Raw genomic sequence first — 17741 nt, 5'->3', positions numbered from 1 at the left:
CAATGCCACTATAACCTAGGAATGTCATTACATGGTTCACAGATGACATGCGAGATGCTCAGCCCTGACTCTGAGTTTCGGTCCTCTGAGTAGATCTGGACGTCTCCCATTGTAGAAGCTAACCCGTTCCTTCCAAATACATGCTTGCAAACACACACCAGTTGGCTGCCTCTCCTTCCACAAGGGAGGCTTCATTTACACGCATTCTGTGAACTTCGCTTTCCAGCTGATGGACAAAACACTTATTGTAAGTATTTTCTCAGGGGCTGTTTCCCCGGGGCTGGGGCCGAGGTAAGAGACCCAAACTCATAGGGAAAGGCAAAACCACATCCACATGTCTTTGCTCTGTAGGTGAGCTCTAGTGTACATAAGCCTGTACATAAGCGAACACAGACACTCTGTGTGTGTGTTGCTGCATACCCAAAATAGGGCCACAAGGAGCCTCATGCTCTCCATGCAGCGCAGAAGCTGTGCAGCCACGCAGCAGCTGAAGAATCCAACCAATTGCTCTTTTCTTACCTCTGACAGAGCTCGCATTGCCGTAGCCCTTGGCAGTTTGGAAACACTGGACCCTAACCCCTCTCAAAGTAGGCCTGGGTTCTAGTTCGAATAGAAAGTCAATAGCGGAGCTGAGGACAGGAACGAGGCAGTCATTTATCACACGCTCCCGCAGCCTGCTACTACAGGGACACTAACGCTAGAAGCTAGGAATGTCTTTGCAAGGAGCCCAAAGGACAGGGGAGAACCTCGACCCTGACTCTAGTATTTCAGTCCCCTGAGCAGATCTGAGGTTCTCCCGCTGTAGAAGCTAACCCATTCCTTCCAAATACAGGCTTCCTAACACAGGGCCAGTTGGCTGCTTGCTCTTCCACGAAGCAGGCTTCCTTAACTTGCAAACTGCGAATTCCGCTTAACAGCCTGGAGGAAAATCGCTTCTTGGAAGATTTTTTTTCAGAGGCTGTATCCCCGGAGCTGGGGCCAAGCTAGGGGTCCCATACTGACAAGGGAAGGCAAAACCACATCCAATGTCTTTGCTCTGGAGGACAGCTTTGGTGAGCCTAAGTCTTTCAGGAATATTTCTGGCTCCAACAGAGTCAAATTCTGAGTGTGAAGCTGCACAGCCAAAATAGGGGAACAGAGAGCCTGATTCTCTCTGTGTAGCTTTGAAACTGTCATTCAAACAACAGCTTGAGAATCCATACAATGCTCTCCCTTACCGCTAAGAGAATTCTCATTGCTGTCGTCCTTGACAGTTTGTAGAAATCCGCACCCTAACCCTTCTCCGAGTAGTCCTGGGTCCTAGCTCGGAACAACAGGCAATGGCGGAGCTGAGGCCAGTAAGGCACAAGTGAGGTCTCACACACTCTTGCAGCCTGATCGTCCAGGAGCAGTAAGGCCTCTTTTTCCCTGCAGGAGGCTCGCTTGCCTTGCCTCCTGTGAACTGCGTTTCCCAGCCTGGGCGAAAAGCTGTTCCTGGAGATCTTTTCTCAGGGGCTGTTTCCCTGGAGCTGGGTCGGACCTCAAGGGCCCAACTCACAGGGGAAGGCAAAACCACATGGACAGGTCTGTGCTCTGTAGGAGAGCTCTAGTGAACCTCATCTCTCAGGAACATTCTTGGCTTCTACAGAGACACCTCTGTGCATGAAGCTACACACCCAACATAGTGGCAAAGGGAGTCTGATTCTCTCCGTGGGGTGCTGATGCTTTGTGGCAAAGCACCTGCTAAGAATCCATCCGCATAGGCTTCCCTCACCTTGACAGAGGTCTCATTGCTGTAGTCCTTGGCAGTTTGGAAAGAAGCAGACCCTTACCTTTCACCAAGTAGGCCCTTGTCCTAGTTTGAATGGAAAGGCAATAGCTGAGCTGAGGCCAGTAAGGCGCCAGTCAAGTCTGACATATTCCCGATGCCTGCTCCTTCAAGGAAAATAACGCTAGAATCTGGGAATGTCTTTGCAAGGCTGGCAAAGGGCAGTCAGGAACCTCGACCCTGCCTCTGGAATTTCTATCTTCTCAGCACATCTGGCGGTCTCGGTCAGGAGAAACTAACCCATTCCTTGCAAATATAGGCTTCCAAACACAGGCCGGTTGGCTGTCTCTTCTTGCCGAAGGAAGCTTGCTTATCCCACCTCCTGCGAACTCCGCTTCCCAGCCTGGGGGATAAGAGGTTCTTGGAGATCTTTTCCCAGAGGCTGTTTCCACGGAGCAGGGGCCGATCCCGGAGACCCACACGCACAGGGGAAGGGAAAACCGCATGGACAAGTCTTTGCTCTCTAGGAGTGCTCTAGTGAACCTCAGTCTATGGGGAATGTTCTTGGCTCCAACGGGGACATCTCTGTGTGGGAAGCTGCATAGCCAACATAGAGACACAGAGACCTGATTCTCTCTGTGCAGCTTTGACGCTGTCGTTCAAACAACAAATTGAAAATCCATAGAATGCTCTCCCTTACCACTGAGAGAGTTATCATTGCTGTAGCCCTTGGCAGGTTCTGGAAATCGGCACACAAACACTTCTCCAAGTAGGCCTGGGTTCAAGTTCAGATGAACATGCAATGGCGGAGCTGAGGCCAGTAAGGCACCAGTCAGGTGTCACACACTCTGGCAGCCTGCTCCTCCAGGGACAGTAAGGCCTCTATTTCCCTACAGGAGGCTCGCTTGCCTTACTTCCTGTGAACAGCATTTCCCAGCCTGGGCAGAAAGCTGATCCTGGAGATGTTTTCTCAGGGGCTGTTTCCCCGGAGTTGGGGCGGACCTCGGGGACCCAACTCACAGGGGAAGGCAAAACCAAATGGACAGGTCTATGCTCTGTAGGAGATCTCTAGTGAACCTCCTCTCTCAGGAACATTCTTGGCTCCTATCGAGACACCTCTGTGTGTGTAGCTACACACCCAACATAGGGGCAAATGGAGCCAGATTCTTTCCTTGGGGTGCTGATGCTTTGTGGCAAAGCACCTGCTTGAGAATCCATCCACTTAGGCTTCCCTTGCCTTCACAGAGGTCTCATTGCTGTGGCCCTTGGCAGTTTGGAAAGAAGAGGACCCTTACCCTTCATAAAGTGGGCCCTTGTCCTAGTTTGAAAGGAAACGCAAGAGCTGAGCTGAGGCCAATAAGGCGCCAGTCAAGTCTGATATATTCCCGAAGCCTGCTCCTTCATGGAAAATAACGCTGGAATCTAGGAATGTCTCTGCAAGGCTGGCAAAGGGAAGTCAGGAGCCTGCACCCTGCCTCTGGAATTACCGATTTCTGAGCAGATCTGGAGGTCTCCTTTAGGAGACTCTAACTCATTCCTTCCATATTGAGACTTCCAAAAACAGGCCGGTAGGCTGCCACTTCGTGCCCGAAGGAGGCTTGCTTTTCCTGCCTCCTATGAACCCAGCTTCCCAGGCTCTGGGAAAAGCGGATCTTGAAGATCTTTTCTCAGGGGTTGTTTCCACGGAGCTGGGGCTAAGCCCGGAGACCCAATCGCACAGGGGAAGAAAAACTACATGGACAAGTCTTTGCTCTCTAGGAGAGCTCTAGTGAACCTCAGTCTGTCAGGAACATTCTTGATTCATATGGAGACACCCCTGTGTGCGAAGCTGCGTACCCAACATGGGGGCACAGAGAGCCTGATTCTCTCTGTGTAGCTTTAAAGCTGTCGTTCAAAAAACACCTTGAAAATCCATACAATGCTCTTCCTTACCCGTGACAGAGTTCTCATTCCTGTAGCCCTTGGCAGTTTTTAGAAATCTGCACCCAAACCCTTCTCCTAGTAGTCCTGGGTCCTAGTTCGGAGGAACATGCAATGGCGAAGCTGAGGCCATAAGGCACCAGTCAGGTGTCACACACTCTGGCAGCCTGATCGTCCAGGGACAGTAAGGCCTCTTTTTCCCTGCAGGAGGCTCACTTGACTTGCCTCCTGTGAGCTGCGTTTCCCAACCTGGGGGAAAAGTGGTCCCTGGAGATCTTTTCTCAGGGGCTCCTTCCCCGGAGCTGGGGAGGACCACGAGGACCCAACTCACAGGGGAAGGCAAAACCACATGGACAGGTCTATGCTCTGTAGGAGAGCTCTAGTGAACCTCATCTCTCAGGAACATTCTGGGCTCCTATAGAGACACCTCTGTGTGTAAAGCTACACACCCAACATAGGGGCAAATGGAGCCTGATTCTCTCCCTGAGGTGCTGAGGCTTTGTGGCAAAGCACCTGCTTGAGAATCCGTCCACCTAGGCTTCCCTCGCCTTGACAGAGGTCTCATTGCTGTAGCCCTTGGCAGTTTGGAAAGAAGAAGACCCTTACCCTTCATAAAGTAGGCCTTTGTCCTAGTTTGAATGGAAAGGTAATAGCTGAGCTGAGGCCAATAAGGCGCCTGTCAAGTCTGACATACTCCCGTAGCCTGCACCTTCATGGAAAATAACTCTACAATCTGGGAATGTCTTTGCAAGGCTGGCAAAGGGCAGTCAGGAACCAGCACCCTGCCTCTGGAATTACTGACTTCTGAGCAGATCTGGAGGTCTCCTTTAGGAGAAGCTAACCCATTCCTTCCAAATAGAGGCTTCCAAACACAGGCTAGTTGGCTGCCTCTACTTGCCCGAAGGAGGCTTGCTTGTTCCGCTTCCTGTGAACTCTGCTTCCCGCCTGTGGGAAAAGTGGTTCTTGGAGATCTTTTTTCAGGGGCTATTTCAACTGAGTTGGAGCCGAGCCTGGAGACCCACACGCACAGAGGAAGGCAAAACCACATGGACAAGTCTTTGCTCTGTAGGAGAACTCTAGTTAACCTCAGTATGTGAGGAAAGTCTTGGATTCTAAGGGGATACCTCTGTGTGTGAAGCTGCGTACCCAACAAGGGGGCACACAGAGCCTGATTCTCTCTTTGCAGCTTTGAAGCTGTCGTTCAAACAACAGCTTGAGAATCCATACAATGCTCTCCCTTACCTCTGAGAGAGTTCTCATTGCTGTAGCCCTTGGCAGTTTTTACAAATCCGCACCCAAACCCTTCTCCAAGTAGGCCTGGGTCCTGGTTTGGATGGCCATGCAATGGCGGAGCTGAGGCAAATAAGGCACCAGTCAGGTGTCACACACTCTGGCAGCCTGCTCCTCCAGGGACAGTAAGGCCTCTTTTTCCTTGCAGGAGGCTCGCTTGCCTTGCCTCCTGTGAACTGCGTTTCCCAGCCTGGGCGAAAAGCGGTTCCTGGAGATCTTTTCTCGGGGGCTCTATCCCCAGAGCTGGGGTGGACCTCGGGGACCCATCTCACAGGGGAAGGCAAAACCACATGGACAGGTCTATGCTCTGTAGGAGACGTTAGTGAGTCCCATCTCTTAGGAACATTCCTGGCTCGTACAGAGACACCTCTGTGTGTAAAGCTACACACCGAACATAGGGGCACAGGGAGCCTGATTCTCTCCGTGGGGTGCTGATGCTTTGTGGCAAAGCACCTGTTTGAGAAGCCATCCGCTTACGCTTCCCTCGCCTTGACAGAGGTCTCATTGCTGTGTCTCTTGGCAGTTTGGAAAGCAGCAGACCCTTACCCTTTACCAAGTAAGCCCTGATCCTAGTTTGAAAGGAAAGGCAATAGCTGAGCTGAGGCCAGTAAGGCACCCATCAACTCTGACATATTCCCGATGCCTGCTCCTTCATGGAAAATAACGCTAGAATCTAGGAATGTCTTTGCAAGGCTGGCAAAGGGCAGTCAGGAACCTCGACCCTGCCTCTGGAATATCTATCTTCTGAGCAGATCTGGAGGTCTCGTTCTGGAGAAGCTAACCCATTCCTTGCAAATATAGGCTTCCAAACACAGGCCGGTTGGCTGCCTCTTCTTGCCCGAAGGAGGCTTGCTTTTCCTGCCTCCTATGATCCCTGGTTCCCAGCATGGGGGAAAAGCAGATCTTGGAGATCTTTGCTCAGGGGTTGTTTCCACGGAGCTGGGGTTGTGCCCGGAGACCCACACGTACAGGGGAAGGCAAAACCACATGAACAAGTCTTTGCTCTCTAAGAGAGCTCTAGTGAACCTCAGTCTTTGACGAACGTTCTTGGCTCCTATGGGCACACCTCTGTGTGTGAAACTGCGTACCCAACATGGCGGCAGAGAGCCTGATTCTCTCTGTGAAGGTTTAATGCTGTCGTTCAGAAAACAGCTTGAGAATCCATACAATTCTCGCTCTTACCTCTGAGAGAGTTCTCATTGCAGTAGCCCTTGGCAGTTTGTAGAAATCTGCACCTAAACCCTTCTCCAAGTAGGCCTGAGTCCCAGTTCGGAGGAACAAGCAATGGCGGAGCTGAGACCAGTATGGCACCAGTCAGTTTTCACACACTCTGGCAGCCTGCTCCTCCAGGGACAGTAAGGCTTCTTTTTCTCTGCAGGAGGCTCACTTGCCTTACTTCCTGTGAACAGCTTTTCCCAGCCTGGGCGAAAAGCTGTTCCTGGAGATCTTTCCTGAGGGGCTGTTTTCCCGGAGCTGGGGCGGACCTCGGGGACCCAACTCACAGGGGAAGGCGAAACCACATGGATAGGTGAGCACTCTGTAGGAGAGCTCTTGTGAACCTCATCTCTCAGGAACATTCTTGGCTCCTGTAGAGACACCACTGTGTGTGAAGCTACACACCCCCACATAGGGGCAAATGGAGCCTGATTCTCTCCGTGGGGTGCTGATGCTTGGTGGCAAAGAACGTTCTTGAGAATCCATCCGCTTACACTTCCCTCGCATTTACGGAGGTCTCATTGCTGTAGCCCTCGGCAGTTTGGAAAGAAGAAGACCCTTACCCTTCATAAAATAGGGCCTTGTCCTAGTTTGAATGGAAAGGCAATAGCTGAGCTGAGGCCAATAAGGCGCCAGTCAAGTCTGACATATTCCTGAAGCCTGCTTCTTCAGGAAGATAACGGTAGAATCTAGGAATGTCTTTGCAAGTCTGGCAAAGGGCAGTCAGGACCCTGCACACTGCCTCTGGAATTACCGACTTCTGAGCAGATCTGGAGGTCTCCTTTGGGAGAAGCTAACCCATTCTTCCAAATAGGGGCTTCCAAACGCAGGCCGCTTGGCTGCCTCTTGCTGTCTGAAGGAGACCTGCTTTTCCCGCCTCCTATGAACCCCACATCCCAGCCTCTGGGAAAAGCGGATCTTGAAGATCTTTTCTCAGGGTTTGTTTCCACGGAGCTGGGGCCGAGCCTGGAGCCCCAAACGCACAGGGGAAGAAAAACCACATGGACAAGTCTTTGCTCTCTAGGAGAGCTCTAGTGAACCTCACTCTGTCAGGAACGTTCTTGTTTCCTATGGAGACACCCCTGTCTGTGAAGCTGTGTACCGAACATGGAGACACAGAGTCTGATTCTATCTGTGCAGCTTTGAAGCTGTCGTTCAAACAACAGCTTGAAAATCCATACAATGCCCTTCCTTACCCGTGACACAGTTCTCATTGCTATACCCCTTGGCAGTATTTAGAAATCCATACCCAAACCCTTCTCCTAGTAGGCCTGGGTCCTAGTTCGGAGGAACATGCAATGGCGGAGCTGAGGTCAGTAAGGCACCAGTCAGGTCTCACACACTCTTGCAGCCTGATCGTCCAGGGACAGTAAGGCCTGTTGTGCCCTGCAGGAGGCTCTCTTGCATTACCTCCTGTGAACTGCGTTTGCCAGCCTGGGGGAATAGCGGTCCCAGGAGATCTTTTCTCAGGGGCTCCTTTCCCTGAGCTGGGGCGGACCTCGGGGACCCAACTCACAGGGCAAGGCAAAACCATATGGACAGGTCTATGCTCTGTAGCAAACCTCTAGTGAACCTCATCTCTCAGGAACATTCTTGGCTCCTATAGAGACACCTCTGTGTGTGAAGCTGCGTAACTAACATAGGGGCACAGAGAGCCTGATTCTCTCTCTTCATTTTGACGCTGTCATTCAGAAAACAGCTTGAGAATCCACATAATGCTCTCCCTTACCGCTGAGAGAATTCTCACTGCTATAGCCCTTGGCACTTTGTAGAAATCGGCACCCAAACGCTTCTCCAAGTAGGCCTGGGTCCTAGCTCGGATGAACAGGCAATGGCGGAGCTGAGGCCAGTAAGGCAGCAGTCAGGTTTCACACACTCTGGCAGCCTGCTCCTCCAGGGACTGTAAGGCCTCTTTTTCTCTGCAGGAGATTCGCTTGCCTTACTTCCTGTGAACAGCGTTTCCCAGCCTCAGCGAAGCGGTTCCTGGAGATCTTTTCTCAGGCACAGTTTCCCCGGATGTGTGGCGGACCTCGGGGACCCAACTCACAGGGGAAGGCAAAACCACATGGACAGGTCTATGCTCTGTAGGAGAGGTTTAGTGAACCTAATCTCTCAGGAACATTCTTGGCTCCTATAGAGACAACTCTGTGTGTGAAGCTACACTCCCAACATTGGGGCACAGGGAGCTTGATTCTCTCCGTGGGGTGCTGATGCTTTGTAGTAAAGCACCTGCTTGAGAATCCATCCTCTTAGGCTTCCCTCGCCTTGATAGAGGTCTCATTGCTGTAGCCCTTGGCAGTTGGCAAAGAAGAAGACCCTTACCCTTCATAAAGTAGGCCCTTGTCCTAGTTTGAATGGAAAGGAAATAGCTGAGCTGAGGCCAATAAGGAGCCAGTCCCGTCTGACACATTCCCGATGCCTGCTCCTTCATGGAATATAACTCTAGAATCTAGGGATGTCTTTGCAAGGCTGGCAAAGGGCAGTCAGGAACCAGCACCCTGCCTCTGGAATTACCGACTTCTGAGCAGATCTGGAGGTTTCCTTTAGGAGAAGCTAACCCATTCCTTCCAAATAGAGGCTTCAAAACACAGGCAGGTTGGCTGCCTTTCGTGCCCGAAGGAGGCTTGCTTTTCTCTCCTCCTATGAACCCCAGTTCCCAGCCTCTGGGAAAAGTAGATCTTGAAGATATTTTCTCAGGGGTTGTTTCCACGGAGCTGGGGCCGAGCCCGGAGACCCAAAGCCACAGGGGAAGGCAAGACCACATGGAGACGTCTATGCTCTGCAGCAGACCTCTAGTGAACCTCATCTCTCAGGAGCATTCTTGGCTCCTATAGAGACACCTCTGTGTGTGAAGCTGCATACCTAACATAGGGGGACAGAGAGCCTGATTCTCTCTGTTCATTTTGATGCTGTCGTTCAGAAAACAGCTTGAGAATCCATACAATGCTCTCCCTTACCGCTGAGAGAATTCTCACTGCTATAGCCCTTGGCACTTTGTAGAAATCCGCACCCAAACGCTTCTCCAAGTAGGCCTGGGTCCTAGCTCGGATGAACAGGCAATGGCGGAGCTGAGGCCAGTAAGGCAGCAGTCAGGTTTCACACACTCTGGCAGCCTGCTCCTCCAGGGACAGTAAGGCCTCTTTTTCTCTGCAGGAGATTCGCTTGCCTTACTTCCTGTGAACAGCGTTTCCCAGCCTCAGTGAAGCGGTTCCTGGAGATCTTTTCTCAGGCACAGTATCCCCGGATGTGTGGCGGACCTCGGGGACCCAACTCACAGGGGAAGGCAAAACCACATGGACAGGTCTATGCTCTGTAGGAGAGGTTTAGTGAACCTAATCTCTCAGGAACATTCTTGGCTCCTATAGAGACAACTCTGTGTGTGAAGCTACACTCCCAACATTGGGGCACAGGGAGCTTGATTCTCTCCGTGGGGTGCTGATGCTTTGTGGCAAAGCACCTGCTTGAGAATCCATCCTCTTAGGCTTCCCTCGCCTTGACAGAGGTCTCATTGCTGTAGCCCTTGGCAGTTGGCAAAGAAGAAGACCCTTACCCTTCATAAAGTAGGCCCTTGTCCTAGTTTGAATGGAAAGGCAATAGCTGAGCTGAGGCCAATAAGGAGCCAGTCCCGTCTGACACATTCCCGAAGCCTGCTCCTTCATGGAAAATAACTCTAGAACCTAGGAATGTCTTTGCAAGGCTAGCAAAGGGCAATCAGGAACCAGCACCCTGCCTCTGGAATTACCGACTTCTGAGCAGATCTGGAGGTCTCCTTTAGGAGAAGCTAACCCATTCCTTCCAAATAGAGGCTTCAAATCACAGGCAGGTTGGCTGCCTTTCGTTCCCGATGGAGGCGTGCTTTTCTCTCCTCCTACGAACCCCAGTTCCCAGACACTGGGAAAAGCAGATCTTGAAGATATTTTCTCAGGGGTTGTTTCCACGGAGCTGGGGGCGAGCCCGGAGACCCAAACGCACAGGAGAAGGCAAGACCACATGGACAAGTCTTTGCTCTTTAGTATAGCTCTAGTGAACCTCACTCTGTCAGGAACTTTCTTGATTCCTACGGAGACACACCTGTGTGTGAAGCTGCATGCCCAACATAGGGGCACAGAGAGCCTGATTCCCCCTGTGCAGCGCTGAGTCTGGGCGGCTAAGCAACAGCTGGGAATGCAGCCTGGGGCGCTTCCCTTCCCTCTGACAGAGCTCTCCTTCGGGACCTAAGCCCTCTGCAAGGAGGCATGGATCATAGGTGCAAAGGGAAGGGAAGAGCGGAGCTGAGGCCAGTGAGGCGCCCGCCAGTCACGTCTCCCCCACTTCCGCAGTCTGTTCCTTCCCCTGCGTGAAAGCTAGAAGCTGGGAAGGGCTTGGCGAGGCTCGCTCAGGCAGAGCAGCATCCCGACAGGGGCTCTGTCCTATCGCGCCTGGGCACAGATCTGCAGCTCCGCCGGTGTGAAGCTCATTCGGTCCTTTCCAATACAGGCTTGCAAGAACCCGCCAACGGCCTAACTCATCTCTCTCGCGTGCTGGGACTGGGCATCCAGGCCTGGGCACAAAGCACTGCCTGGAGCTCTTTGCTAAGGGGCTGGTTCCCCTACGCTGGGGCTGTGCTAGGGAGCCCAAACGCACAAGTCAAGGCCCCAAAACACATCCACACGTCTCTGCTCTGCAACAGAGCTCCAGGGAAGCCCAGTCTGGCAGGCGCTTTCTGGGCACAAACGGAGGAACACTCTGGCTGTGGAGCTCCCTCCCCAAGACTGGGGCACTAGGACCCTGATTCCCTCCGTTTAGCGCTGAGTCTGGGTTGCCTAGCAACAGCTTGGGAACGCAGCCTGGGGCACTTCCCTTCCCTCCGACAGAGCTCTCCTTGCGGTAGGCCTTGGTAGTTTACATACAATAGGGCAATAAGCCCTCTGCAAGTTGGCCTGGCTCCTAGGTCCAAAGGGCAGGCCAGAGCGCAGCTGAGGCTGTCAGGCTCCAGACACATCTCCCACACTCCTACATCCTGCTCCTATCCGGGCGTGAACGCTAGAAATTGGTAAGGTACCGGGAGCGTGGCAGGGGCGGGGCGAAACAGGGCGGCGCGGGGCGGGTTTCCGGTCGGGAGGGGGTGGGAAGCGGTCCCAGTTGTGCTCTCCGGGGTCCCCACTGCGGCTGGAAATGTACCGGGAGCGAGGCAGGGGCGGGGCGAAACCGGGCGGCGCGGGGCCGTTTTCCGGTCGGGATGGGGTGGGAAGCAGTCCCAGTAGTGCTCTCGGAAGTGGCCACTGCGGCTGGAAACGCGCCGGGACCGCACCGGGGCGGGGTAAACTCCGGCTGCGCGGGTGGAGATTACGATGGCTGTAGGTGGGGGTCGGTCCCAGTTGTGCTCCCGGGGGTCGCCACTGCGGCTAGGAACGCGCCCGGAGCGCTGCAGGGGCGGGGCGAACCCTGGCGCGAGGGGAGGGGGTCCGGTTGTGGCGGGATTGGCTCTTGGCGGGGATGGGGAGGGCTTCCCAGTTGTGCTCTCAGGGGTCTCCACTGAGGCTGGGAACACCCATTTCGTCTGCTCCTGGGTCCCCAAGGATCGCCATCCCGTGGGTGCAGCGCAGGGCTGCGGACCACTGGTAAGGGCACTGGGACTGCGTGGAGCAGGGAACCACGTATTCCGCCGTCTGTTGGTACATTCTCGGAGCTCCCCAACCTGGCGGTCGCAGAAAGGCCTCGCCTTTGGGGTCAAGGCCTTTACCGCTCCACCCCTTTGCTGAAAAATCTCCGAGTCTGCGCGGGTTTCCCAAGCAGCCTAGTGTCCGCTGCAAGTCCAAGGGACAGAACCCTGAACTCTGGCCGGCTGGCCCAGCCCTGCTTCTGGCACTTTGTAGGCCAGCGGGCCCTTGAGCACCTACTGGGATGGGAAAGCGAAGGGTCCACGGATTGCACCCTAGAAACTTAGTAGGGTGCATGGATTTCAAACCCTGGTGGCCGCCCAGGCAGCAAAGAAGGGGGGAGGGTACCTTGCTGCCCTTTCATGTCAGAATCTGTGGCTGTCCTGCTGCGTGGGCCTTTTCATGGGGACCCTGTGGAAGAAAAGTTTGGTGTTTTGGAACTGAATAATTAGAACGTGTAAAAAGTTTAAATTATGTGGTGGTGTAATTAAAACAAAACCAAGCTACAAGTGTTTTTCCAATGGAGTTCCTAATATTGAAGGCCTTTTTCCTTCCACTGTGGCATTTATCAAGAAGTGTGCGGGATATTTTTTTTTTTTTTAAGAAAAGTGTTTGAAGTGAGGGAAACAGGAAACCCAGAGGTGCCCCTGTAGTTTGGGGAAGGCCTAAGGAGGTCACTTGGAAATGCTGCTTGCTGTGGGGTGGGGCAGATTGGCTGTGCAGGCTTGTCCTTTGCATGCATGTTCTTGTGTGTGGAAACCCAGCTCGAGCCATCTCCTGATGTGTAAGCATTTCGCAGACAAACCTTGAGCTAAGCAATGCTTTTTTTTTCCTGAGGAAATGTTTGTCTTAAGTGATATAAATATCCTATGTATTTCCGCTAGACTCTGGCTTCAGGTCGGTTCCCCCAAAAGGCTCAGAAGCAACTTGAAAAAAACAGTATGTTTTCCTCCTAGCTTGTTCTCCTTATCTATATTAAGGAAATGATATATTTGCCTTGAATACTGCCTTTCTTCAAGATTCAGGTCTATCAAATTTTGGCCCGGGATGACTCACCTGCTGCCAATGTTATCTCAAGGCATATCGTGGGGGAGGGGCCTGCTGCAATTACCTGAGACAGTGCCTTTCTTTCCTTAGCTGACTGCTAGTGCCTGTAGAATACCTGGCTAGAACCCAGCAGGGTGTACATCCAGCCTCAAGACTAAGTCAGCAGCTTTCTCTATCTCTTTTATACTTTAATAACAATTGATGACACAAAAGCTCTGAGCGATCAAACCATATCGAATATTTATTTCAGATTGAAGATGCATTCCATGTGATTGCCATCTTAAGTCTTTCCATCATTATGGAATATCTGTCCATGTATTCAGGATAGTTTTCAGCCAGGGTGTATAATTTCCAGTGTGCCAGTCTTGTCATCATCGTTAATACATGGCAAAGTGTTGTATTCATGTTGACATTATTGAAAGGGAATTTTTTTAAATTCCTTTTCAGATTATTATCTGCTAATGTATACAGAGAAAACTGTGTAATCATTCGCTTTTATCAGTTTGGACAGCTTGATAGTTTCTTTAATTTCTTTCCTTTCTCATATTTAAGATTTTGCAGGCACATACATGTACTACCTCACCCCTAAACTCAGTCATGTGCTCAAAGACTTCTGTCCTTATTTTTTGCAACATTGAATTCGTTTGGACTATGCTGGGTCTCTGCTGCAAGATGGAAGTCGCTAGGACCTCTGGACTGCAGTCTGCCATCTCTTACTGACCTCTTGTTGACCTCTGCAGAATCCTGCTTGGAGGGAGCTTGTTAGTTCCTTGTTGCTTACCAGGACCTCCTGTGGTAAGTGTTTTCTCTTCTCTGTTGCCTGGTAAGGGTGGATGGTCATTGGCATCCCAAAGCTAGCTAGAAGTCAATTATTTAGGCAGGCTTGTGCATAGATATGGGAGAAGGCAATGGCACCCCACTCCAGTACTCTTGCGTGGAAAATCCCACGGACAGAGGAGCCTGGTAGGCTGCAGTCCATGGGGTCGCTAAGAGTCGGACACCACTGAGCGACTTCACGTTCATTTTCACTTTCATGCATGGGAGGAGGAAATGGCAACCCACTCCAGTGTTCTTGCCTAGAGAAACCCAGGGACTGCGGGACCTGGTGGGCTGCCGTCTACGAGGTCGCACAGAGTCGGACACGACTGAAACGAATTAGCAGCGGCTGCGGCGGCAGCAGCAGCAGCAGTAGCAGAAGCAGTGCATCGATATCAAAAGGGTTGCGAACAGTCAGGTAGGATCACATATGTCACCGTGAAACACTACTTCTCCACTTAGCCAAAGCTAACCAAAGATTTCTGTTCTAGGTCAACCTAGAAGACATCACTTAAGAGGTAAAGAAACTGAAACTCCATTAGCAAAGGCAGTTCCACATCTCAAGAAAACTTCTGCTAGGCACAGAACCCTTTTCTGGGGGTCCACTTTCGCTACAACCTCCTTATCCCATTCTGTACCCATTCCTTTGCTTCTCCCATCCTGAAACTTCCACCTGTAAGACAGAACTACTTCGTTTTCCTTCCTCAAGTGTCAATGCATTCCACATACCTTCTTATAAAAACAAGTCATACATTTCACTTCAGCAACCAAGAACTGACTTTTATATTGGCGTTCGATATAGCGCACTCCCTTCCCCCACCCCCAAGAATAGAACAAAACAAAACAAAACAATTGCTTTCTTACATTTAACATGTCAGGATGGTGCCAGACAAGATTCATGGAGAGTCAAAAATCTCTTTTGTTTCTGTGTAAAAGGGAGGTCCGTTCAAGTCGTGAGTGTTTCAGAACTTTCATTTCTTTGGAAATGACCTAGCTATGAAATACACTGTCGTCACTTAGTTTAGCACAAGGATAGAAACTCGGGGAACCAAAACACCTGGAGAAACGTTTTTCAGTTCAGTTCAGTTCAGTTGCTCAGTCGTGTCTGACTCTTTGGGACCCGGTGGCCTGCAGGATGCCAGGCTTCCGTGTCCGTCACCAAGTCCAGGGGCTTGCTCAAACACATCTCCATCAGGTCAGTGATGCCATCCAACCATTTTATCCTCTGTCGTCCCCTTCTCCTCTGCCTTCAGTCAAGACTATGAGAGGCAGATATTTTAGAGTATAATCATTGTTAAGAATTTGTCTAAAAGCTCATATCACATTTACGTTTTTTTCTTTTGATGTTGTCGTTTCCAGGTCCTTTCTTGCTGACAGGCTTGTGACAGATATAACAATAGAGCAATTTTTACCTCAAAGGAAACCTAGGCACTATGAACATGTTGTGCTTAATGTTGTTGACTCTTAGACATGTCTATAGTGGAGGAGCAAAACCAAAAATACTAGATATTTCATATTGACTAGTTCCCAGTTCACGGGACTCTGACGTTCATTTAGGTCAATGTTTTCTTGTATTTCCAGCAGTTTGATTTGGAAGCGCTGCCTTGTCTTGAGACCATTGAAATCAGAACTCAGAACTTGAGCAATATTATCAAAAACCACAAGGCTCACACTGACACATACCTAAATCCAGAGAGACAGACAAGACATCTTCCAGTTTTCCGCCTGAGATTTAAAATATTTCTTTGAGCCGGTCTCCTGGGGAGTGGGGGATGGGGATGGGGGTGGGGGTGGGGGTGGCAGCGAGGCAGGCTTGGGTAACAAGCTAATTGTTGGTCATTGCATATGCAAAGAACCAGCTTTCCCGGTTCCAAGGAAAAAAGTTTCCTTGCTAACCAACTTTGTCTGGTTCTATAGACTCTCATGGCCCTCCTAGGTCAGGTCACCTTGCCTTTCTGTAGTCCTCGTTTGATCCCTAAATCATAGACAGCTTGGATTGTCCCTGTGGGGCGGATGTATTGTCCTCGTGTTTGAACTGGCGGCAGTAGCCAGAGCCTCTCCTGGAACCGGGCGTGGGGGCGGGGCTCACCGGGAGCCCCCGGTGAAGGTGAGCAGCGCGCCGCGCCAGGAGTGGGGCGAACCCTGGCGGCGTGGGTCGGGGTTCCGGTCGGGAGGGGGTGGGGGGCGGTCTCAGTTGTGTTCTCCGGGGTCCCCACTGCGGCTGGGAAGGCAACGGGAGCGCGGCAGGGGCGGGGTCCGGTCTCGGCTGGGGTCGGCTCCTGGCGGGGGTGGGGGAGGGCTTCCCAGTTGTGCTCTCGGGGGTCGCCATTGCGGCTGGGCACGCCCATTTCGTGCGCTCCTGGGTCCCCAAGGATCGGCATCCAGTGGGCGCAGCGGAGGGGTGCGGACCACGGGTCAGGGCACTGGGACTGCGTGGAGCAGGGAACCACGTATTCCGCCCTCTGTTGGCACATTCTCGGAGCTCCCCCACCTGGCGGTCGCAGAAAGGCCTCGCCTTTGGGGTCAAGGCCTTTACCGCTCCACCCCTCTGCTGAAAAATCTCCGAGTCTGCGCGGGTTTCCCAAGCAGCCTAGGGTCCGCTGGAAGTCCAAGGGACAGAACCCTGAATCTTGGCTGGCTGGCCCAGCCCTGCTTCTGGCACTTTGTAGGCCAGCGGGCCCTGGAGCACCTGCTGGGATGGGAAAGGGAAGGGTCCACGAATTGCACCCTAGAAACTTAGTAGGGTGCATGGATTTCAAACCCTGGTGGCCGCCCAGGCAGCAAAGAAGGGGGGAGGGCATCTTGCTGCCCTTTCATGGCCGAATCTGTGGCTGTCCTGCTGCGTGGGCCTTTTCAAGGGGACCTTGTGCAATAAAAGTTTGGTATTTTGGAACTGAATGATTAGAACTTGTAACCAGTTTAAATTATGTGGTGGTGTAATTCAACACAAAACCAAACCAAACCAAGCTCCAAGTGTTTGGCACAGGGAGGTTTCAATATTGAAGGCCTGTTTTCCTTCCACTGTGGCATTCTATCAAGAAGTGTGCGGGATTTTTTTTTTTTTTTAAGAAAAGTGTTCGAAGTGAGGGAAACAGGAAACCCAGAGGTGCCCCTGTAGTTAGGGGAAGGCCTTAGGAGGTCACTTGGAAATGCTGCTGGCTGTGGGGGAGGGGGGCAGATGGGCTGTGCAGGCTTGTCCTTTGCATGCATGTTCTTGTGTGTGGAAACCCAACTCGGAGCCATCTCCTGATGTGTAAGCATTTCGCAGACAAACCTTGAGCTAAGCGATGCCTTTGTTCCTAAGGAAATGTTTGTCTTAAGCGATGTACATATCCTATGGATTTCCGCTGGACTCTGGCTTCAGGTCGGTTCCCCCAATAGGCTCAGAAACGACTTGAACAAAACAGTATGTTTTCCCCCTACCTTGTTCTCCTCATCTATGTTAAGGAAATGATATAGTTGCCTGGAATACTGCCTTTCTTCAAGATTCATGTCAATCAGTTTTTGGCCCCGGAGGACTCACCTGCTGCCAATGTGACCTCAAGGCATGTCGTGGGGGAGGGGCCTGGTGCCATTCCCTGAGACAGTGCCTTTCTTTCCTGAGCTGACTGCTAGTGCCTGTAGAATATCTGGCTAGAGCCCAGCAGGGCGTACACCCCGCCTCAAGTCTAAGTCAGCAGCTTTCTCTATCTCTTTTATACTTTAATAACAGTTGATGGCACAAAAGCTCTGAGCGATCAACTCATATCGAATCTTCATTTCAGATTGAAGATGCATTCCATGGGATTGCCATCCTAAGTCTTTCCATCGTTATGGAATATCTGTCCATGTATTCAGGATAGTTTTCAGCCAGGGTGTATAAGTTCCAGCGTGCCGGTCTTGTCATCGTCATTACATCCATGGCAAAGTGTGGTATTCATGTTGACATTATTGAAAGGGAATTTTTTTAATTTCCTTTTCAGATTATTATCTGCTAATGTATACAGAGAACACTGTGTAATCATTCGTTTTTATCAGTTTGGAGAGCTTGATAGTTGTCTTTAATTTCTTTCCTTTCTTATACTTTA

The 17741-nt window shown here is 51.5% G+C and overlaps 1 protein-coding gene across 1 annotated transcript in view; it reads left to right on the top strand.

Moving 5' to 3' along the window:
- Nucleotides 1-11326: 11326 nt before the first annotated feature.
- LOC129619531 (uncharacterized) overlaps nucleotides 11327-17741 on the top strand; it is a 261602-nt gene continuing 255187 nt past the window's right edge. Inside the window, exons 1-2 of the mRNA XM_055534723.1 lie at nucleotides 11327-11508; nucleotides 13599-13653. Of these exons, the coding sequence (XP_055390698.1) occupies nucleotides 11327-11508; nucleotides 13599-13653 (237 nt within the window). The remainder of the gene's footprint in view (nucleotides 11509-13598; nucleotides 13654-17741) is intronic.

The sequence above is a fragment of the Bubalus kerabau genome, chromosome 9 (genome assembly GCF_029407905.1).
Source record: "Bubalus kerabau isolate K-KA32 ecotype Philippines breed swamp buffalo chromosome 9, PCC_UOA_SB_1v2, whole genome shotgun sequence".
In the NCBI taxonomy this organism is placed as follows: Eukaryota; Metazoa; Chordata; class Mammalia; order Artiodactyla; family Bovidae; genus Bubalus; species Bubalus kerabau.
Note: the sequence above shows the minus strand (reverse complement) of the source record. Positions and strands in the feature narration are given on the sequence as shown.